The sequence below is a fragment of the Myripristis murdjan genome, chromosome 9 (genome assembly GCF_902150065.1).
Source record: "Myripristis murdjan chromosome 9, fMyrMur1.1, whole genome shotgun sequence".
NCBI lineage: Eukaryota > Metazoa > Chordata > Actinopteri > Holocentriformes > Holocentridae > Myripristis > Myripristis murdjan.
Window position 1 is genome coordinate 865,286 of NC_043988.1, and position 23,321 is coordinate 888,606.

The following is a 23,321-nucleotide window of genomic DNA, read 5'->3' on the forward strand; positions in this document are numbered from 1 at the left end:
TGTAACACAGTAGTTTGGGTCAGATATTTTTGGAAAAAAATAAATAAATAAAAGAAATCAGTACCTGAACCTCAAATATCCATGACATTGTTGATCCCTTAAGTTACATTAAGCAATATTTAGTGTATTTTTAACACTAAAATGATCCCTTGCAATGTGAGGGTCATCACTGTGGGTCGTCTTTCCGCCAGGCAACTTACAGCCATGCTGTTGTTATTTCCTGGTTTGAGCTTTCGAAATTTCTGTATCAGGCCGACTACAAGCTTGTCCTCTGCTCTCTTCTTCACCTCTTCACTGTTTCAGCGTCACTCAAAGCTTCTCTGAAGTGGCACATTCTGCAGTTAAATGTATTCAAATTTCAGATGAGTGGTGTAAAAGTTCATTCAGAACAGCTTACCTTGCAGATGAAAGTCTGCAGATTCACCACATTTTCAGATGGAAGGGCAGAGACAAAGCAAACCAAGAAATGAAACAGGAGCTTTGCCAGATTGAAATGTATCCCTCACCTAAAACACATTTTTTTGTATACTTTGAGTTTTGTACAAGCAATCACCTGGGGACAGGAGTGGTGTCTTGTCTTTACAGAGTTTGTGTGCTCAACATGCTCTAGTGGCCAGAAATCACTTAATGTAGCTTTAAGACTATGGGCCCTATCTTGCATCCCTAAACCTGTTATTTGGGGATTTAGCATTGCGTAAGAGGCGTTCCCCCACAAAAGTTCCTATCTTGCACACCTGCCTTTATCCCTAAAACACTTGTGCTACCCGTTATATTATGCATAGGTGTGTTTTGGGCGTTACGCCAGTTAAACCAATCAGTGTGCCAGGTGCTGTTGCCTTTAAGAGCAGGCTTCGCTATCCCAAATCCGCAAACCAAAACCTGTGATGGAGAGAGGAAGGTCACGATTTAGTACTATCTCTGCGTCCAAAGTGGACGCGCATTGAAGCCGCCTGGGCGCACTCTTGTAAAAGCCCAAATGAGATAGCAGGTGGTTCTGAGGACCCGCTATCCACTTTCCCTAAAGTGTGTGCTCAAGATAGCAATTGTAAGGAAAGCGCATAAACACGCCCACGGACACACCTCCAGGTGCAAATAACAGAGTAGGCATAATGTATAGCGGGTAGTGTGGCCGCAAGATACCATTTAGGGATAGTGGAAGCTGCTAAATGCGTAATTAACGGGTAGCGGGTAGTGGCAACGGGTAGCCCAGTGTGAAAGATAGAGCCCAATGTCTTTGTATTTGTCATCCAGTGACCCCCACTACACAAACTAGCATCACCTTCATTTTGCACTAGAGATCACTTTTTAATTGTATTTCTGAGAAGATCCTTGCCATCCTCAAATTTTTTTAAACTTGGAAAATTCGTTTTTTCAGAACATAGTCTTTTTTTCCTCCTTTGATTTGAGTTTTATCTGTTCACAAACTAGGAATTAACCAGGCAAGGAGTGTATTAGCTCTATCAAAGTAACACAAGTGCTCTCCTATGTCATTCTCCGGATAGGCCAAAGAGAAAGGAGAGAGGCCCAGTGTGATTACTCATCATCCCAGAACAAAGCCCCAGCCCCCAGAGGAATCCAGTGTCTTAAACATCCCAGATGGTTTTTAATGTGCCTCTGATGCAAATGTGAGATGGAAGAGGAGTGGAAGTCTTGGAAATGTGGGATCCGTGATGCTTTTGTGTTGCCCAGCCCTCCATTGGAGGCAGCCAATAGGCGAACACATGAGACAGACACTTTGCTCTGACACTTTGCCTACACCAGTGACCCTGCACATTGGAATGCATGAGCCATAATGTTCCTGGAACAAGATGGGTCCCTTTTGAGAGTGGCAGACAAGTTAAATTGGCGAAAATGGTAAAACGGGAGAACCCAGTGAAGAGTAGACCTCAGGAACTGGGGTCATTAGGCTCATGTAAGTGCCTGAATGGAAGGCACTCCCAATTTGGACATGCAACACGCTTCAGGCTTTCATCGCAAACAAGGACAAACAGATGTCCTGGTATCATAGCCAACACACTTGTCTCCATTTTTAGAGGAGAGAAAAGAAATCCTTTCCTTCCTGTTGGAATAGGAGTGACCAATGAAGCTATAGAGTCAAATGCTGAAATTTCCAAGGCCTTGAAACATATCTGAACATTTGGCTCAGCTTTGGACTAACAGCTAAAACAGTATACATAAAGCAAGTCATGCATTTGTGCTCCAGTGCAGTTTGAGTGAGACAATGAAGGACCAAGGACAGAGAAAGTCTCTACCTCAGCTCTTTGAATTTACCACTTCAGTAATTCTAAGCCAGGGGTTTTCAAATGTTTTCATATTCTGGAGCCACAGACCCCCATTTGAAGTGATTTTGCCTTATCGAGACCCCTATATAAAGAGATATTTTGATTTGTCTTAAGTATTAAATGACATCTGAACATTTCCAGAAATCTGATGTCACTGATCTGAGGTTTAAATATGTAATTTTCATAGTTACAATATGGTTTTATTGTAAAAAAAAAAAAAAAAAAAAAAAAAAAAAAAAAAGGCACTTTTTTAAATTTATTTATTTTTTGCTATTTTTTCTTTTTGTAAAAGAAAAAAAAAAAATCAATTTTAGATGCCAGGTTTAGATGAGATTAAACCAGAGCAAAGTAAATGTTAAAACAATCCCTCATGCATTCAAACAATTTCTAGCGAATCACATGAAGTTGAACATTTTGCTGAGCCCCCCTGGAAGATCCTCAAGGACACCTTGAGAAAACCGCTGCTCCAGGCCATGTACAGTCCTTATGAGCTATTCCCCATGCAGCCAGATTGTTTCTGTCTTCTCCTTTGCAGGGAGGGGAAAATAATTTATTCATAAAGTCAGTATCATCACTCAGTTTGTTGTTCAGTTGATTTATGTTATCCAATAAATTTCTACAGGTTGTTTTTGTGATTGCATATGCAAAAGCTCATTCATGCAAAATGATCCAGCCAAAACTGTTGAGACTGTGATGAGACTATGCTCTCACCTTGCAGCTCATTACCTTAGAGGAAAGGTGTTAGTTACGAGGTAAGTTTAGACGTCACTCAGTCTAGCATTACCACACATTCAGCCGGGCAGAGAAACAGGCAGGTTTTTATAGTAACTGCAGCATCGTTATGACTATGGAGAAATGAACAGTTTGATGTGCTGTAAAGGCTGCAGATGTAGTTTCCAGTCTCCACACAACACAGGGGTTAGGCTAATAAATAGTAGGCCACCATCACCACCACCGGCATGTTAAAAAGCTCATGAACAATGACGAGTATCCACCATCTCCATCTGGAAGCAGTGAGAACAGCAACGAGAGATGGAGGCACCACAGGGGAACAACCATAAATAATTTTGATGGGCTCCATGGCGAGCTGTGAGTCAAATCACAACGCTGTAAAACTGAGTTGAGATTTGATTCTCTGAGCTACAATTCACACAATGTGCACCCACAATCCCGTCCCATTAGTTTTCTGAGTATTGTAGTGTCAAAGTCGGAAATTGGTTTTGGTGGAAGAAATTGAGTTTTTTGGGCAGTATCAGTCAAACACGTCAATGCTAGTTTCAAATCATTGTGGCAGTTCCATAAACACGATAGAGCTCTGCCCCGAGTATCCAGATAAGTGTTTCTGCTGGTATCACAGATCCAGCCTCCAGTCTGCCTTATCAGCTGCAAACACACTAACCCCCACCACTCCCCCGCTATCTGTGTCATCAGATCCAATGGGGTCACACTGGAGGACCAATGAGCAAAGGCTTAGCTTAATGAAACCAGTCTTTTCATCTATCAGCAGCCATATTCCCCATTTCATTTCTGTTTAGCAAGTCAAATTATGTTCTTTTTTTCCCCAACCATACAAGATAATAATGATAGCAGAAAGTGTTGTAATGATAATATTGATACATTTAATTGACTCAGTGCTGTCAGTGTCGTCAGTATAATTCTTTTTTTGTGGTTTGGAAGATATTTCTCTTCAAAGTGAAGAAAAACTTTTGCAATGCAAAAGTTTCCCCAGGGCTGGAATTTAATTAGATGTCTTCAATTATAATTATTAAACAAATGTACAGTCAACCAAAATTACAAGAGAGCACTGGCCTGGCTGAGGTGTCATGAATACCACAGTGGAAATCTTGGCCTGAATTTATTGAGATATGCACAATAATAATATTTATGAGATTTATTCTTTTATGTTGTCAAGTAATTTCAAAGCCTAGTTCTATAGCTGCAGCATATCCAATTTTCTTCCATCTGTGATCCATGTACTCTATCAAACAGACACAAATGGGAACTCAGGTCCTTGGAATTGTATAAAACAGAAGGTATACATTTATCATGGCTGCTCATGTTGATTTATGTTGGTTTATTCAGTATGCACTGACCTGCCTAGATGAACTTGCCTTTGAAATGCATGCAGCTCAGACAAAATAGATAGAAGAGGCTTTTCCAGCAGAGGAAACTGAGAGGGGCTTGTCTTCTGCCAATGAACTGTGTAAAATGTCAGAGCCCGGGCAGGGCACAGTCAAAGTCCACCCAATTGTATATAAATATATATATATATATATATATACGTGTGTGTGTGTGTGTGTGTGTGTGTGTGTGTATGGCTATGTCTGCAGCCATAATATAAACAGTTGTTATTCTAGTTTTGGGATTGGTTCAGTCCAGCACAGTTATGGCCACATTGTCATAAAAGAAAGACAGAGAAAGATGGTAACTGTCTTCGAGGTGATAAAATTCCAATAGGGCCTATTCTAAGAACCAGCAACAATGGTACCATCGATCGTGCATCAAGCAGTCAATTCATGCTATGACTCTTCCTGGAAATTCATTTCTAGGTTTGATGATTATAACTCACAGCTGTAGTGCTGTCCTCAGCAATTTGCTATCTCTCTGGTTATGACCTTGGTGGAGATATAGGAACAAATCAATATTCACCTGCTCTAGCAGAGGACATATATGGAAGGTCTCTTTCACCTTGTAGCAACTGATTATTATTTATGTGCTTATCAGCAGATTTCAGTACTGGAGGAGTTGTGGACGGTGAGATATAAAATGAATCTTTAAGGGGTGATTAAAGAGAGAAAGATGTTTATTTGATCATTCATGGCATGACACTGAGTGTCACAGATTGAACTCTATTTCCTGTGCATTTTTGAGTTACAACACTTTAATATGGTGTATATCAAGGTGAAAAGAGCCCTAGACAATAAACCGTCATTCAGTCCTCTCCAACGACCCAGATTTAGACTCTGCAATAAAGAAGGCAAGCTGGGTGTTTGTCACGGGTGACCTACAAAACAAGGCAGGCTTGATAAATTCTTCAGAAATGAAAAGAAAGTGCGTGCATCCAATCAAACCTGTTTAACATACAGTCTTGGGACTTCAGTTGTAGTCATAGTCATTGAATATTTACAGCTTTGACACACCAAGTGGGGCACTCTTCTTCATTATTCAGTTTATTTGTTGTTGAATTTCCTGACAGATGCTGCGGTGTCTGTTCATGCTGCAGTTATTGTCCAATGATACTACTTCCTCCAGTGTTTCATGAAAACAAAATGATTGCGCTTCAATGTTGGTCCACATCTAAGCTATCTAACAGATGTGGCTGTTGCACAAACTGATAAAAGCTTTTCTGTTGTGTCCTAACAATTTGTATTTTCCCTTTAGAATGGCTAAAGTGATAACTGTTGCCGGATGCCTGGTGAGCAGTAGTTTTCTGCTCTGATTTATCTTGAGCCCACCATATGGTCAAGTCTTAGTAAAGGGTAGACTACAGCGATGAGTAAGTTTGTCAGCATGGAGCTCGGGCTGAGTTTAAAAGAAATCTAGCCTTCTGTGTATGATGTTTGCAATCCTCCACAGACAGAACGTCTGCTCATCAATTACAAATTCCCCTCCAAAACCAACTGAAAGAAAAACTTGGGTCCAAAAGGTAGAAGAGAGTGGGAGTAAAGGAGAATAATGGTAAAGTCATCATCCCCGCAAACAGTTGTTAGTTTTTCTTCATTTCCCCTGAAACAGCAATATCCAAATGAAATTCAAGGTACATGCTAAGTGAGAGACCAGTGGCAACCCAACAAATCTTAGCCCGCCATGTTCAGATGTGGATATCCAGTGGCTTACAAGGATTTGTGCTGACTGAACTGTCCCGGTTTTACTCTTTATCTTGATCCTCTTGGTCCTTTGTGTAAAAGAAATGCATTCCCTTAATTTACCCAAGGATTAAGATTCTAGACACACACAATATAGCAGTGACAAAGAAAACGGCATCAAGGGACATTCCTGAGGATGCTTGAAGAGGAAGGAGTTATCGTTTCTGCCTGAAGAGGTTGTTTTTTTTTTCATTACACATATGGGAAAATGATATATCAGAGACAGACTTACAGTATGTAAAGAGACACATCTGTGGATTACATCTGACCTTGGTGGATCTCACTGCTTCGTCTGGGATGTACAAATGAAGGAGGGTGGTTATTAACTTGGTGTGGTAGGAGTGTGCATGGCACTGAAATGCGTTTTTAGCTGTATGTTGTGTTCATGATGTGTATTGATTGCTGTTGATGTAAAATGTATGTTTTTCTTCCCTGTGTAGTAGTGATGGTTAGTTGATACGAAAAATATGATCTGGTTGATATGGTGGCAATGGTTTTCCTAATTACATGGAGACCAACGGGTAAGATTAGATGTGGCTATGTGATGGGCATACTCATTCACCTTGGTCTTGAAACAAAGATACCATACAATAAATTTAAAGTTGCTGGCAATGAGAGGATTAATCACTTTTGAAATGGTCTGAAAAACCTTTAAAGCATTTCCAGATCTCCACTGTGAGAGGTATAACACTTCAAGTGGTGCCTTAGCAGCCATTCAATACAGGGCTAATTTAGATCAGTTGCACTAAATCCATGTGCCAGCAGGTTTTCCCTGGTAAAATTCACGTTACACTGGACCACAAGGCAGCTAACACGCTTTGTTGCTGTTTGAAAAGCTAGCTATAGAGTAAAACCAAGTGAGAGAATAACAAAGCAGCAGCAGTCAAATTGTGTCAAGTTCATCTCTGGAGTGCCAACAACCAGCTGCATTAGCATAGTGCCAGGGTCACAAGGGCTCCTGAAGGAAGTCCAAAAAGGGGGAATCAGTACATGGTTTTTCATGGCCACACTCAGATTCTCATAGTGTCATTGTCTTGATGCATATTAAATAGTAGTACTTGGTGGCTAAGAAGGGAAACAACCGACTCAAAATATCTCAGACTGTGAGGAAGTTTCTTCTCATCATCTATTTATGAATAATTCCGAGTTTTGCCAGAGCCACAGATTTCCACACAAAGCCTGCTTTGGTCTCTTAGGGTTGCCTCGCTCAGAGATCCATGTGGAGAGCAGCCAGCCTTCAAAGTGAGAAAGCCAACCATCCATCCAGAACTAAAACCCTAGCAGCAACTCAAAGCAATTTTCTGGCTATTTTGTTGATTTAATCCCTGGTTTGTGATGCTTGGGCACAGCAGTGTGACTGTATTTGTGTGTGTGTGCGTGCACGTGTACGTATGTGTGTGAGTAAGTGAGATGGGGGAAGCTCTTTTGCACCCCTGAGGGCCCAGATCTTCAGTCCTCCCATTAGTGGGCTGCATTAGGACTTTTACAGTGTGCCCATCAGGGAGGCGCTCATCCCTGCCTGTCTAATCAGGGAGCTGTGGAGGCTGGAGAGTGGGGTGAGGAGAAGGCTGTAGCCGTGGGATCCCTCCTTGCAGAGCTCATCTGTCAGCCTGCTTAATCACACATCAGCCTGGGTTCAGGAGACTGAGCACCTCCTGCTAGGATATTACCTGCTGTCAGCTTCCCCATTCCTGCACAGAGGAAGACGGCCAGCAGGCTGATGATTTCTTGTTGCTTGCTACTGAATCCCCTGTCACCCTGACCAGGTCACATTGAAAGGACCATATCAATGATTTAGCATCTTCAGTGGAACATCTACATCTAATGCTGAATATCTCATATCTTCCCTAGTATATGCTTCATGTTTCTGCTAATCTTTTCCCAAAGTGAGCAGTGGTAATTTAGAATGAGAATATCATTTTCCTACTTCTTATTTAGCCATTGGTTTCCATTCTTTCCACTATGATATGAAAATTAGCTTTCAGTGACTTCAAAGTTTCTTCACCCCAGTATTCCATCACCACAGTAAAGATGCCGTCATTAGTTCTCCTAAAAGCAGAAGCACTATTGTGCTTTGATGACTTCAATCACATGAAATTGGGCAGAGTGAAGTGGCCTCTCCACCAGGAGACAGTCACTGAGGAAACATGGTTTAGTAATGGTGATGACTTTGTAAGCTGCAGAACTAGAGCATTAATGGTGGGGTTTTGAAAAATTCAAAATTCAAATTTGTCAATCTGATTATATTTTGTGAAATATTTAGTATCTCAAAATGTTTTGCTGCAATGTAAAATGTGGGTAAATTGTCGTAAATAGGTCAGACATTTAAAATCATTGGTATGTTCTTTTAAGAACCTCATCATCAGCTCAAAAAAATTACTTTTGCTTTTGTTCCACATGTAAATTCAATATAAAGGGTTGCATTATGCTGTTTATGCAAGATATACATTTTCAATGCATGCTTACTAGGACAGTTTCAAGTTGGCTGCTAACAGTCGCTGTTAACCTTTAGAGCAGCCAAAGTATACACTGGATGTATTACAGGTAGGAAATGGTTGGTGTCAGCATGTCTGACAAGGTGGGGAAAATCTGAAGTGCAATTAGGTGAATACTGCCCAGGCCCGACACATGAGGAGAGGAAGTCTGCTGCTGTACAAAAAAAGTATTCACACTTTTGTTCATCTTTAGTGCACAAGAAATGAGAAGACTGACCTTATGTTTCTCCTGTTCCTCTACATAAACTACTGGAAATCAAATAATTACAGTCCTCTTGTTCACACACAACAGCAACACAACATACACAGCTAACATTGTTACAACTCTGCTACACACAGTAAAGATGTACTGTCGCATTTCATTTAGCACAAAAATCAAAGAGAAGGAAAAAACAGGCATGCCAGAAGTCAGCCTCAGTGCATATTTTCAACAGACTGTTATTTTTAACAGAAACAACATGTCTCAGGAGCCTTCTTAAACAGCCAAGTAACCTAGAGGAAAGAGAGAATCATGTTACTAAACCATAACAAAATTCAATGGCTGCCGGGAGAGCAGTCCAGGAATGCTGACCTGCCAGTTTGTGAGTGGTAGGGAAGCTGCAGACGCACAGAAACCCCACAGATGGTCCAGCCACACACTGATATTAATCTGTCAGCTTGAGTTGTGGTCTGGGTTGCAGAGAAAAAGGGAGGCTCTCCACCATGCAGGTGTTGCCGACTGTTTGTAGCAGCCTGTCATGATGAAACGTGGTCAGAAAATAAGCTTCAGATCCTCAAGGTCACATGCCGCCCCTACAGTAATTGCCAGTCTTGGTCCTCAGAGAAATAGTGAAAAGAATGCCCCAATGTCATCCAGTGAAAATCTGTCTCCTCTTCTTTGGACAGAAGGGCTAAAATGGGTCAGAAGTAGCAACAGGTTTGGAGGTGGTCTTTTATTTGGAGTGGAAGAGTGGAAGGTTAATTGCTTTTAGTGGTATACTATGACATTTCACTGTAGCCATGGTCCACGGTGTGTATACGTGTGTGTAGAGAGGCTCTGTTGAAGACATCCTGAATGGCAAGGGCAAATCAGAGTAGGGAATAGTACTACAGACCTGTGTGCCTCTTGATTGTGGATTCATCTATCTTGGATTTGCTTATTAAATACTTTGCGCTCAATGTACTATCATCATTTTACCAAACACACTAATATATGGGACAGTATGGCTGCCTAAATGCTTAGAAAGTCAGACTGATATCCAGAGGATCACAGGTTTGATCCAAGGTGTATATGTAGAAGCTAGATGCCTAAAATGTCAAGAAAAATGATAAACCTTATTGTCCTACCATGTCCAAACATGATACTAACATTTCAAGTGCTATGTATTTTTCTAAATTTTCAATGATTTCTTTTATTCTAGGACCCAAGAACAACTTCATCCCTCAGAAAGATAGTTGTATAGACTGACTTCTCCTTCTGGCCCTCACTTCATAAGAAGCCCCAGTGCCAAGCTATCATCATGGGGACGAGAGGCATCCTCCTAGGCTGCATAACTGTTGCCCTGTTCCTCCAGCTGTCTACTGCAGGCCTGGTGAAGAAGGTCATCCGCCATCGCAGAGAGACCCTGATGCCCAAGAAAAGCCAAGAAAACCTGACCCTGCCGCATCCAGATCAGCCCGTTGTGTTCAACCATATCTATAACATCAATGTACCCTCCACTTCCCTCTGCTCTGTGGACCTTGACTCCCCCGGAGGCACAGAGCTCAAACGCAAAAATGCCCAATCGGATTTGCAGAACACTGAGCAGATGGAGCATACGGTGGACGGTGACAACCAAATTGTTTTCACACACCGTATCAACATCCCTAAGCAGGCATGTGGCTGTGACAATCAGCTGCCAGACATCAAGGACATCCTAAACAGGCTGGAGATGCTGGAAGCAGAGGTGTCTAGTTTAAGAGAGCAGTGCAGCAGTGGAGCAGGATGCTGTGGAGCTCAAGTCACAGGTAGGCCTGCACTGGATGTGTACGGAGTATTTCTGTTGCTGGTGCTGTGCACATTTTCATGATCGGCCACGCCCATCTGTTCCTCTGTGGCTCATGACCAACCTTTCCAAAAAGTCTTGCAAGAATTATGCAAATCCATTTGGAAGTCATGCACCTTGTTGTGATAGGCCACACCCACTGTTGTGGCCCATTTTAGTCAGGTCACATATTCAGCTTTTTCCTGCCTCATGATTTACCTTTCCACAAAGTTTTGTGCAAATTAATCAATGACTTTTGGCGATATGAAAACCACTCCACTGACAAAGTTACTATGATAATGGCACTGAGTAGATATATCACGATACAGGCATAAAAATCAAGCCAAATGAAATCAAGCCAGTGTTTTGCAGAGTGAAAAGGGCATCCATGTGTCAGGACTGGATGTCGAGATTGGACCCAATAGTACAACTCTGAGACAGGCAGTCTAGTAACAAGTCCTTTATTCCGGAAACAGAGTCAAACACAGGAGGCGTCAGAATCAAGGCAGACATATCCAAAGGGGTAGGCAATAAGTAACGTCCAAAAATCAGAAGAACTATAAAAAAAAAAAAAAAAAAAAAAAAACAGGGCTTAAAGGCCCCATGGCCTGAAAAATGAAATTTTCCTTGTTTTTGCATGATAGGGAAGGTCTTGGGGCCACATAAATACTGTGCCATGCATTTCACCTATGATAAATGGAGAAGTGCACAAATCCCGTTTTTTGAAACTGTCCCTGTAAAACGAGCGGATTTCACTTCCTGAAGTTATCTGACGTCAGTCTGTAATCTGACGTCAGTGACTCCGCCCACAGCCCGCCTTCCCTCCCCGGGCAACCAACTCTCAAGCCAGCCTACTCCGACAGTTTGTTTACGCTCCTCGGGCTACAAGCTACCAAGCTAACGAGCCCAGCCAGTTAGCTTCAACACCCCGACCAGCTACCAAGCTAGCGAACTTAGCCAGTTAGCTTCAACTCCTCGACCAACAAGCTACCAAGCTAGCGAACTTAGCCAGTTAGCTTCAACTCCTCGACCAACAAGCTACCAAGCTAGCGAACTTAGCCAGTTAGCTTCAACACCCCGACCAGCTACCAAGCTAGCGAACTTAGCCAGTTAGCTTCAACTCCTCGACCAACAAGCTACCAAGCTAGCGAACTTAGCCAGTTAGCTTCAACACCCCGACCAGCTACCAAGCTAGCGAACTTAGCCAGTTAGCTTCAACTCCTCGACCAACAAACTACCAAGCTAGCGAACTTAGCCAGTGCCCCTCCGCTCCCCGGGCAGCAAGTTCACAACATATTTAACAAAAAATAACGTACCATTCTGAAACATCTTGTAATAAACGGATTTGAGGTGGTTCGGTTTCTCCTGCTGTCTGTGGTTCGGGATCGTACGGTCGTAAACCATCACCCTCAGGGTCCCGGTTTCACGGGTCCCGCAGAGTTTTAGTCCAAATTTGCTCGTCAGTTGGGCTCATTTCAGCGCTGACTGTCTTATCAACCCGACACCAGTACCAGTGTCTTCACTGCCGGTGAAGAAAACAGTCAGCCAATCAGTGGAGAGGGGCTGATTCTCTCTTCTGATTGGCTAAACGAACCATGCTGACAGAGCTCCGGATAAAGGCAAGAGAGAGGAGCTGTAAAACTATATGTATCAGACCACAGGTCCTCAAAACCACAAATACATCATGCTAGGGATATCAACAATTAAAATAAAGCTCTGGAAAAGTGTACACCATGGGGCCTTTAACACGAGGAAATAAAGCTGGCACGTGAAGACACACCCCTTTTCCACCAAACCGGTTCCAGGGCTGGTTCGGAGCCCGTGCCTGACTTAGCACCAGTTTTTTGGTTTTCCACCGCCCAAGCTGGTTCCAAATCAGTTCCAAGCAAGCACCGACTCCGAGCAGGGGCTAAACAAGAGCCAGAGAAAGAACCGATGACGCGACCCACCGCGTCATTGGTGGGCGGACTTACAGACTCAAACGGGAGCAGCGATCGCTATAAACGTAAAGCTAAACATACTCACCGTTCGTTCCGACCACGAATACGACGGGCAGCCGGCAATAATTGCGTTTTTCGCCTCTGGACCGCAATGTAGTCTTGTAAACACACGAGCAGTATTTGCATCGCTACAGTGGGTTGTCCATGTTTGTTGTTGTGATTCCAAGCGAGCGTCTCGCAGACCCACGTGATCACGTTTTACGATGACGTAATGACGTGGCTCCGACTTGGCTCCGCTTGGCTCTTGGCCTGTGGAAAAGCAAACCGGTTCTTTGTTGGCACCAGTTAAGCACCGGCTCTAGCACCAGCACCGAACTAGCACCGGGTTCTTTTTGGTGGAAAAGGGGCAACAAAAGGCTACAACGAACTGGCACAGAGAGCAGGGAACACACAGACTAAATACACAAGGAGAGGGAAGACTACAAGGCACATGTGTAACACATTAGGGCGGGGCAGGCAATCACACAGGAGGGAAACTTGACAGGAAGTGATCTGAAACGAGAGGAGAGTTAGACAATAAAACAGGAAGTGCTGCAAAATAAACATGAAACCAAGAAAACATAACTTAAGGTGCTGGACGAGACATGACACCATGGAGACTTTTTAAAGACAAAATACATAGACTATAAATTTTATATCTGCACTATGCAGGCAAAAATGTATGTATTTACCTAAACCAGGGGTTTTCAAACTTTTTCATCTTCTTGACCACCAAGCTGACTTTCAAAAAGGGCAGCACACGCATTAATCTGAACGTATCCAGATGCAGAAATCTAGCATCACTAATCTGATGTTTAAATAATCAAATCATAATCACAATCACTATCACAATCCAATGTAGTTCAATGCAACAGTGCTCTGCCATAAATTCTACCTTTTAAGGTTTATAATGTTCAGTTTGTGTGTGTGTGTGTGTGTGTGTTCACATTATGATCCCTCATTCTTTTTCTACATTGTAACAATTTCTAATGAATTAAAGTGATATTAAACCATTCCTCATTTTGCGGAGGCCCCCCTGGAAGTCCGTTGAGGATTTCTGGGGGGTTCCCGGACGCCACTTTGAAAACCGCTGGCCAAAATCATAAAGTAGGGCTGCAAAAGAGAAGAGTGTCCCATGCACACTAATTGAGATGGCATAGATTTGTCCTATTTGCCTAAATTATGTGTCAGATATGGACACTGACAGTAAATCGTTTCCACCCACTGTAAGTGGCAAATCAAAACTCATTGCACCAACAATGCACAACATGTCTGGGATAGTATTCAGTATATGTAGCAATGTGCAATATTATGTACATGACATTGTGATGTTGGTGTTTGTTGGAAATACACTCTTGTTTTACATTGTGTACCAAAAGGAATTTCTACCAGCCTGTCAATAAAGAATTTGAATCTGAAATGAAAGAACTATGTCCTAAACAGTAGCTTAGTCTAGAGTCTAGTCTTTTGCCTCTATGATTCCTTTGACATATGGCAATCACAGGCTGAGTTGAGCATGCTGTGCACAGTGCACAGTACTGACATCATGATTTCTGGGTATCTAAGTTCAGAATGTTTTCAAACAATTCCATCTGAGGACAGAGCTTGTGTATCACTGTTTAGTGACTGATTTGTGATCACAATGACACAGTTTCAGTAGTGATTCCTTTTTTGCCTTCCCTTAGGTGAGGTAGCCACCAAGCCCTACTGTAATGGGCGTGGCAACTGGAGTGCCGAGACCTGCAGCTGTTTGTGTGATTCTGGCTGGAGGGGCCCCAACTGCACCGAACCCGAATGCCCCAATGACTGCCAGGACCAGGGCCGCTGTGTGGATGGCAAGTGTGTATGCTTTGAGGGCTTCAACGGGGAAGACTGCAGCACTGAGATGTGTCTTTTGGACTGTGGGGAGTATGGTCACTGCATTGATGGAGCCTGCCTCTGTGATGAAGGCTTCATCGGCGAGGACTGCTCCCAGACCAGCTGCCTGAACAACTGCCTGGGCCGTGGTCGTTGCGTGGAGGACGAGTGTATCTGTGATGAGCCATGGACAGGCTTTGACTGCTCTGAACTCATCTGTCCCAACGACTGCTATGACCGTGGGCGCTGCATCAATGGCACCTGCTACTGCGAAGAGGGCTACACTGGGGAAGACTGTGGTGAGCTCACTTGTCCCAGCAACTGTAACAACCATGGCGTGTGTGTGAATGGTCAGTGTGTATGCCACACCGGCTACACTGGAGAGGACTGCTCAAAGCTCACCTGTCTCAACAACTGCAATGAAAGAGGCCACTGCTTCAATGGCAGATGTATTTGTGATCCAGGCTTTGAGGGCGAAGATTGCTTCATCCTCTCGTGCCCAGACAACTGCAGCAACAAAGGCCAATGCATTAACGGAGAATGTGTGTGTGACATAGGATACCAAGGTGAAGACTGTAGCGAGCTCTCCTGTCTAAACAACTGCCTGAACTATGGCCGCTGTGTTAATGGACAGTGTGTATGTGACAAAGGATACGCTGGGGAGGACTGCAGCATCAAGACCTGCCCGAAAGACTGCATGGGACGTGGAGAGTGTGTGGACGGCAAATGCATATGCTTTGTCGGCTTCACAGGGAAGGACTGTGGGGAGCTGACCTGTCCCAATGAATGTATGAACCGCGGCATTTGTGTGAATGGACAGTGTGTTTGTAATAGGGGCTTTACGGGTGAGGACTGCAGTGAGAAGACATGTCCCAACAACTGCCTGGAAAGAGGTTACTGTGTCGATGGCAACTGTGTGTGTTTCGAAGGTTTCACTGGACTGGACTGCTCCATTCTGACCTGCCCAGGAGATTGCCAGAACCAGGGAAGCTGTGAGAATGGAATGTGTGTTTGCAATGAGGGCTTCATTGGGGAAGACTGCTCTGAGGGTAAGATATGTCCTGTGTCAAGTCCTGGAAAAATAGGTTTGGTTCTCAGCAATGTGCCATTGAATCCTAGCCCCAAAACAGGACCCTGCTTGTGTATATTGTTGCATGCAGGGTCCTGCTTTGCTCACTGTTGCCAGAACGGCTCTAAAATCACTTCTACTGAATGAACTTTAAAAATACATGCCCTTGCATGTAGGATTTCCTGTTGGGTGCTAATATCTGCTATGTATAAAACATAAAAAATTTACTTGAAATCCAAGGTGTGCAAGTTGATAACATTGTTTTCAATGAGGGCCAGGTAAAATGACGAGCACTGCACTCAGTGCTGCCACCAACAGCTGGTGTTCGTGGCGTTGTAACCAGGGGTGTAAATTAACTTTTTGGCTCACTGGCCAAGGGGACCGGTAGATGAAAAAATCCACCGGCTAAGCAATTTTTTTACCGGCCAAAATAACAAATTGCCTTTTGTTGTCCCATATGCATCTGTTTTAGTACTTTTAATTGAAATAACAATATTATATTGAAATATATATTTAGAGAAGAGGCCAAAGTAAGATTTAAAATACATTTTAATATTTTGTTGTGCAAATATTTCCCCGCCCCGTGGCACAGGCACTGATGCTTACATTTAACATTTTTTGACAGCAGAGATGGCCAAAGTTGACTTAACTGACCCGTTAAAAAAAAACAGAAATAGGCATTGTTGCATTTTTGCTTACCAGTGATGTGAAATATATACAGTATGATTTGGATGATAGTCTGAGAGCAGTGTCAGTTCCTTTCTTCTGATTGGGCTGCTTTATGCCTTGTCATTTTTTGCACTGGCAAATACATTGTTGGAACCACTTGATGAAAATAATAATAATGATGATAATAATAATGTGTATTGCTGTACTACATCTGTATAAGGTAATAATATTTCATTTTAATGTGGCTGTCAGATGGTGACAACATGGGTTGTGATCTTCAATGGCCACAGGCTACAGAGTGAATAGATGTCGGTTACAGACTGCCTATAATTATTATTCTATAATAATTTATAACTAAATTATGTCTGTCTTTGGATTACCATCACAATGCGTGCAGAATCACAAAGATGATTTTAAGTTTGGCTTTGATGAAGAGCCAATAATGGTTAATTTATTGGTTGTTTTCACAGTTACAGTTGCACAATTAGTGTAACAGCCAGAAGCTGCTACACACACTCCTTTTACACAGTTTGCTCCACCCTTGCTTGAATGTGACAAGCAACAAGCTGGCATCTGCAAATGGAGCGCACCAGTAACTAACTGTGATTCTGTGAATGAGTGAGTGAGTTTCACCTAGAGCTCAATGAGGTGCTTTGCATCTAAAAAATACTGCATATGGTACCATATATGGGCAGACTGGGATGTCTGCACATTATTTAAGGGTCAGGTTGCCTAAACATATAAAGTTGTGGGCAGAGTTGCTCTGTGTAATTCTCAAATGAAAAAATGCAAATGGATCAATTCTCAAATGAAAAAAGATGATTATTCACTGGGAAATGGGATTAAGCAGCTTGCATTTCTATAGTTATCAAAAAAAATAATGAAAGTAATAGCAAATTCTAAACCTTCTGCATCAGAAAATTATTTTGTACGCTGCAAAAACTGTAGTATGTAATAATATGATCTATAGGATAAGAGCAGGCACTATGTGCCAACATTAGCTTTAAATCAGTGAAAAAATGATCATGTCTGAATCTTTTATTCAATCTTCAAATATCATTTCTCTTAAAGATGAGAAATTAACTGCCAGTAGTGTGAGATAATGTCACAAAACTGGCTAATCTCCAATATATGTGACTATAATTGCTTAACCCTAAAGGCATAATTTTTTCACTTGCTTGAAGAAAAATCTGATTTCAAGCCTTAATACAAGAATAAATCCTTGGTTAAAGAACATAACGCACTATCTCCATAGTGATGCTGCCACTATGTAACTTCCAATTTATCTCCATAGTGTCGCCGCCCAAGGACCTAACGATAGTGGAGGTCACTCCAGAGACTGTGGACCTTTCCTGGGTGAATGAGATGCTGGTGAATGAGTACCTGATTACCTATGTGCCCACGGCCCCTGGAGGTCTGGAGCTGGACATGCGGGTGCCTGGGGACCAAAAAATGGCCACCATTCAGGAGCTGGAACCTGGCGTGGAGTATCTGATCAGCGTCTACGCAATTCTCAATAATAAGAGGAGTGTTCCTGTTAGCGCCAGGGTGGCAACACGTAATAAATTCTCTCATGTCAACTGTTCAAAATGTGATAAAGCTAGATTAAAGTGGTATATCAGAAGGTATAGTTAATATGTCTCACAATTACCCCTAGGTCTGATATATACCGGACTAAATTAACGATTAACAAAGGGATAGTTTACCCATTAAAACAAATTGATATTATCTCACTTCCACCCTAGCTGCAAGGTGCCTGAATGTGATGAAGCTGTCTATGATGAAGTCTAGCAGAATTGTTATGTAGGACAGTAGTGGTGCGATCTTCCTCTCATCATTGCTGAGTTCTGGATATTGGCTTTATTATCCAAACGTTAACCATGTCATTCTGGTCCTGCCATTGAGATGACCTTCCCCCAGCAAACATTATGAGAAATAACCACCGTAATCCGCTAAAATTCAGAATCTGATGCTCAAATTTGGAGCAGAATTTTTAAAATGGCAGAAAAAAGGGAATGGCATAAAATATTATCTTTCTCCTCCAACATGCATACTTGTGTTCAGTGATTACAAACAAACTCAAGAAATCTACTGCCAGATGCTGATGAATAATAGTCTGAGCAAAACTACTGTCCATGTGCACTCAGTAGTCAAATGTGCATTTTAGTTGCTGAAAGCAACTAAAATGATACTTGCACTCATTGTTACTGAGTGCAAGTATCCAGCACTCAGTAACAATGAGAGAGGAAGATAGCACCACTACTGTCCTACAGAACAGCTGGAGGAGAAGTGAAATAATATCACATTTTTCACAACTATACCTTTTATGGCCTAAATTCTTAGCATTGATGACAGTAGGTAGTATCAGTGTGATGAAAATTATTTGAAAAAAGGAAGAAGTATAGACTAGTTTACTTTTATTAGTTACTTAAGTTAATAATTACAACTTTATAGTCTGTCCCTTTAAAAAAAAAAAAAAATTACAAATACATTACTGCTTCCTCTTCAAATATGTTGATACTTGGATGCATCTGTACTCCCTTTGCAAAAATGTCCATCTTGACAAGAAAACTGAGGAAAAACGTGACCGTATGTTGAGATAAGTCAGTATGCGGTCCACCAGTATGATGAAAATGGGGAAAAAATGGAATAAGCTAACAGATATTCCCTTTTGTGAAAAAAAGAATCCATACAAGATTAAAAATGGGCCGTTTTTGCATGTAATTGATTGGGAAATTATGTTTGAGGTTTTGGCAAATATTTCAGTCATTGCATAATTCATACATAGATGCAGTATAACAAAAGGTGAGACAGAGCTAAGTCATATAAAATATTTAGTGTTTCACAAGAAGATATTGTGTTACAGGAAAATGAATGCAAGGAAAGAGTTAATCTATTTCTCTGTCCATCTCTCAATCCTTCTGGCCCACCCAGAGCTGGGTTCTACTTGAGGTTTTTGGCCTGTTAAAAGGGTTTTTCCCTCACCACTGTTGCCATGTGCTGCTCTTGGGAGAGATTTTGGTCCATGGATTTGGCCAATATGTGCTGGGTTTCTGTAAAGCGCCTTGAGATAACTTTATTGGTTATGATTTGACACTATACAAACAAAACTGAACTGAATTGAATTGAATTCGTGCACGTCATTGCATCAGCTAGTTCTAACTCTCCATGTCATTTTGAAATCAGTTAAATACAGATAACCATATTGAACTAATTTTCCTCCCTTTCCTTTCAGATCTTCCTGAGCCTGAAGGGCTCAAGTTCAAGTCGGTGAGGGAGACTTCAGTGGAGGTGCAGTGGGACCCACTGGACATTCCTTTTGACGGCTGGAACCTTATCTTCAGAAACACAGTGAGTCTATCCCATAATGCATCTTAATTCATTTTCTGTATTCCAGGAGGGGGTCGAACTCAAAAGCCGGCCATAGTCTGTCATTATTTGTATTTTCCTCTTTAGAAACCATATACAGTCCACTGCAAGCACCTTATCCCCAAACTCAATAATTGCCTAATGTGCACACATATGGACTAAGGTGAGAAGCCTGTGGAAAACAACTCAACCAAGCCAGAATACAAAAATGCAGCAGTTAAAACTATTAGTGTGTCCGGCTCAGATTGTACTTATATCTCCAGTTATTATTTTGGTAAGCACTTCATGTATGAGTTGTGTAATAAGCATTAAAAAATAGTGCTACTGGGATCAACTGAAAGCCAAAGGGTGTTTAAGTGAGCCCTCTGTCAATGGTACAAACCAAACACCACCCAGAGCTCCATTCTGTATGTTTTGGCTGTTCTTTCCCCCTCCATACATTATGCCAGGACCTTGTAGTGGTTGATGACTGGTGTTTTTTGGTGCTGGCAGAAAGAGGAGACTGGTGAGATTCTCAATTCCCTTGGCCGTCCAGAGACCACCTTTGAGCAGTCAGGCCTGGGCCCTGGCCAGGAGTATGAGGTCAAACTGGAGGTAGTGAAGAACAAAAACCGCGGGCCACCAGCCTCCAAGAACGTTGTCACAAGTGAGTGCTTATGTTCATATGTTTCAATCTGTAACTTTCATTCATTAATTTTTATAATATTTAAATTTCATAAATTTTTTTATTCATTTAGCATTCAGCCACTTCCAAGCTAACGTCACCGTTTGACAGCGTTACATGATATGATATGAATAGTGTAAATTAATTATCAAATACCAACAAACGTGGTGGACACATTTATTAAATGCTGGAAGTAAAACACACTGGGTGTGTTGAAGCTTGCAGTGTAATGTTAACTGTCCTGTGTTTTCACCCGACCTCCGAAATGTTCTGGTTGACTCGGTAATGTTCTGTGATGTTATGTTCTGTGATGTGAACACCAGATTTCTGTATAGCATTTGGCACCTCATGCCATACAAAACATTCACATTCAGGTTCAATGGTTTCTATATCTCTTTACTGGGCCATCCACTCTGCAGCTGAGCATTGAAAACAGTCATGTCAAACCTGAGAGATCAGCTCATTATATTTTTTATTTAGTTGTGATTTAACAGGGGAGATACAGGGAGATATGGATTTCCAAACCTGTCAGGAGGCTTGATGCTATAAAGTCCACTGACTTGTTACATTTTGAGGAACTCCAGGTTGGGGATCGATATAAAGAGGGAAAACAGGGTTGAAATCTCCGCTTAACCTGCCACTACAGCCACTAGAACCAACCAGACAATTTTAGGTGGCTTGAAGGAACGTGAAAATAATGCTCCAACTCTTGGTGAGGGTGTTTAATGTGTATGAACATGAATTTGTATATGGATCCATAGAGAACTCAAAAAGTGTTCACCCCTGAGATGCTTTGGTTTCAACAAATCTGTTTGAAGCAATTTGAACACATGGAGCAATGTTCAACATGTGGAACACAATTTTAATAGATGACCCCGTCCAACATCTTCACTTTGCCAGAATAAACAAATGTATGCATGGAAACACAATTATAGATCTGTCATAAGCTTTTCCTATTTACAATGATGCAATGACTGATACCTCAGATCACAGCAGGATGTCCAGAGTGTGTACTGTTCATTAGTTTTATTCCATTTAATTTATTCTTTGACACACACAGTAAAATCAGAGTAACGAAACTGCACTGAAAATGTTTAATGTATAAATGTATAAAACTGGCTGTAATTCCTAAAAGCTTAATGCCATATTTTCAACCCCTTGAATTACAGTTGAAAGTCTGCACTTCAATCGCATCTTGATTACTCCATTTCAAATCAACTGTGGTGGTGTACAAGAGCAAAATTATGAATAATGTGTCACTGTCCAAATACTTATGGACCTAAGTGTAGTTATAGTGATGATGGAATGACAGGATTGTTTTTTTCTTTTTCAAATGCCATCCGTAAGCAGCACGTCACCAGCAATCTGAAACAAAATACATCCTAAAAACGAGGGATAAGCAAGTACACCACTATCTGTATCTGTAGCTGTAGCTGTAGCTGTTCAACCATCTACATTATCCATATCATAGATATCTATAATAAAGGCTAGATGTCTCGTCCGCACTGCCGGCCAATGGAGTCGCACGTCCGCACTGGCGGCCATCTTGCTACAGTCAGCTCGCTCACCCATAACATTGTAGTAGTGGTGCATGTACTTTTTAATAACCATAACTTGCTTAATTTTCTACCGATTTTCAAACGGTTTGGTTTGTTATAAACGTCAGAGGTGTAAAACTGCACTTATGGATAATTATGTTACACTTCTGGTCAAACATCCAGAATTGTAGCTAGTTAATAATGTTTGTAAGAAACCAAACCGTTTGTAAATCCGTCAAGATTTCAGCGAGATAAGAGTATTTACGTCTGTGCAGATCACTCACCTTCCCTCAGGTACCACAGATTCTGCCAGAGAGCTTGCCTGTGGTAAGATGGCCGCCGGTGATGATGTTAGAGACTCCGCTGTAAGACATCTAGCCTTTATTATAGATATCTATGATCCATATCCGTATCTGTACTCAGAGCAGGCGGGGCTTAAACCGGAAGTGCATGTGGCTTAAACCAGAAGTTGGTGTGGTTGACTGGAAATGGGTGGGGCTTAACCAGTAGGTTATTTTAAGCTTGAAATTGATACGGGTTGATCACAAGTTGCTATATTTATTGTTTATTAGAAAACTATTTACAGAACAGCCTCAGAAGCTTCAGATCAATGTTTTTGATCACAATAGTAAACAAACTATTTACAGAACAAATTTTTTTTATAAACACAAAACATGAATATTCTTAAGTGCATCAATGAATAGGCAGTAGGCAAATATGAAGTACTAGAGAGAGAGAGAGAGAGAGAGAGAAAAATCCGAGCGGTGTGTTGGCAGTGAGAGATGTGTCGTGAGTCGCATTCAGCCTGTCTGCTCAAAAGCAGCACGTCTGTTACCAACCAAGTTCAGCAGAAACTCGACTGACTATCAGTGATTACAGGCAGAGGGAAGAGCGAGCTGAAAAAAACCTGACCGCTACTGAAGAGAGACGCGACGTGAGCTGTCACACCTGAGAGAGTGACAGAGAGGTTGTCACTGTGTGTGTGTGTGTGAGCGGCGCACCGCTGCAGTGAACTGTGTGTGTGTAGGGGAGGGTCGCTGTGTGTGACTGGCCTATCACACAACATGGACACAGTCAGCTACCCAATGAGGATTTTCATTTATCACGAGCACGGATATTGACTCATATTACTTGGATAATACTCGTACTTGTCAAAAGTTCTTTATAGATAGATAGATAGATAGATAGATAGATTTTATTGTCATTGCACAATCATATACGTATAATAATGCAACGAAATTAGGGCTCAGTCCTTTCGGTGCAGGGGAGAATAGAAAGCATCGTGCAGCCTGCTAGTTGAATAGCCAAGTCCAGTAACAGATGGCTGCAGCCATGTCTCTGATGTCAGAAAAAATGCAACAGTCACGGAAACACTTGTTGGATGTGCAAGCACAGTTCGTCATCCCGTGTTCGCCATGGACCTGGCACTGGAAAAAGCTGGGAGGCGGCGGCCCAAAGGGCTGTCCTTTCAGCCATGTCAACGCACCGGCCCTGCAGCCTTGGCGTCCTCCGGAATGCCCTGGCAGCGAT

General features: G+C 42.0%; 1 protein-coding gene across 1 annotated transcript in view; it reads left to right on the plus strand.

Annotated features, from left to right (window-relative positions):
- The window catches only part of tncb (tenascin Cb), an 85,421-nt gene that overhangs the window by 2,301 nt on the left and 59,799 nt on the right, over positions 1–23,321 (plus strand). Inside the window, exons 2-6 of the mRNA XM_030060638.1 lie at positions 10,044–10,629; positions 14,311–15,531; positions 17,515–17,778; positions 19,456–19,571; positions 20,082–20,235. Of these exons, the coding sequence (XP_029916498.1) occupies positions 10,143–10,629; positions 14,311–15,531; positions 17,515–17,778; positions 19,456–19,571; positions 20,082–20,235 (2,242 nt within the window). The 5' untranslated portion in view covers positions 10,044–10,142. The remainder of the gene's footprint in view (positions 1–10,043; positions 10,630–14,310; positions 15,532–17,514; positions 17,779–19,455; positions 19,572–20,081; positions 20,236–23,321) is intronic.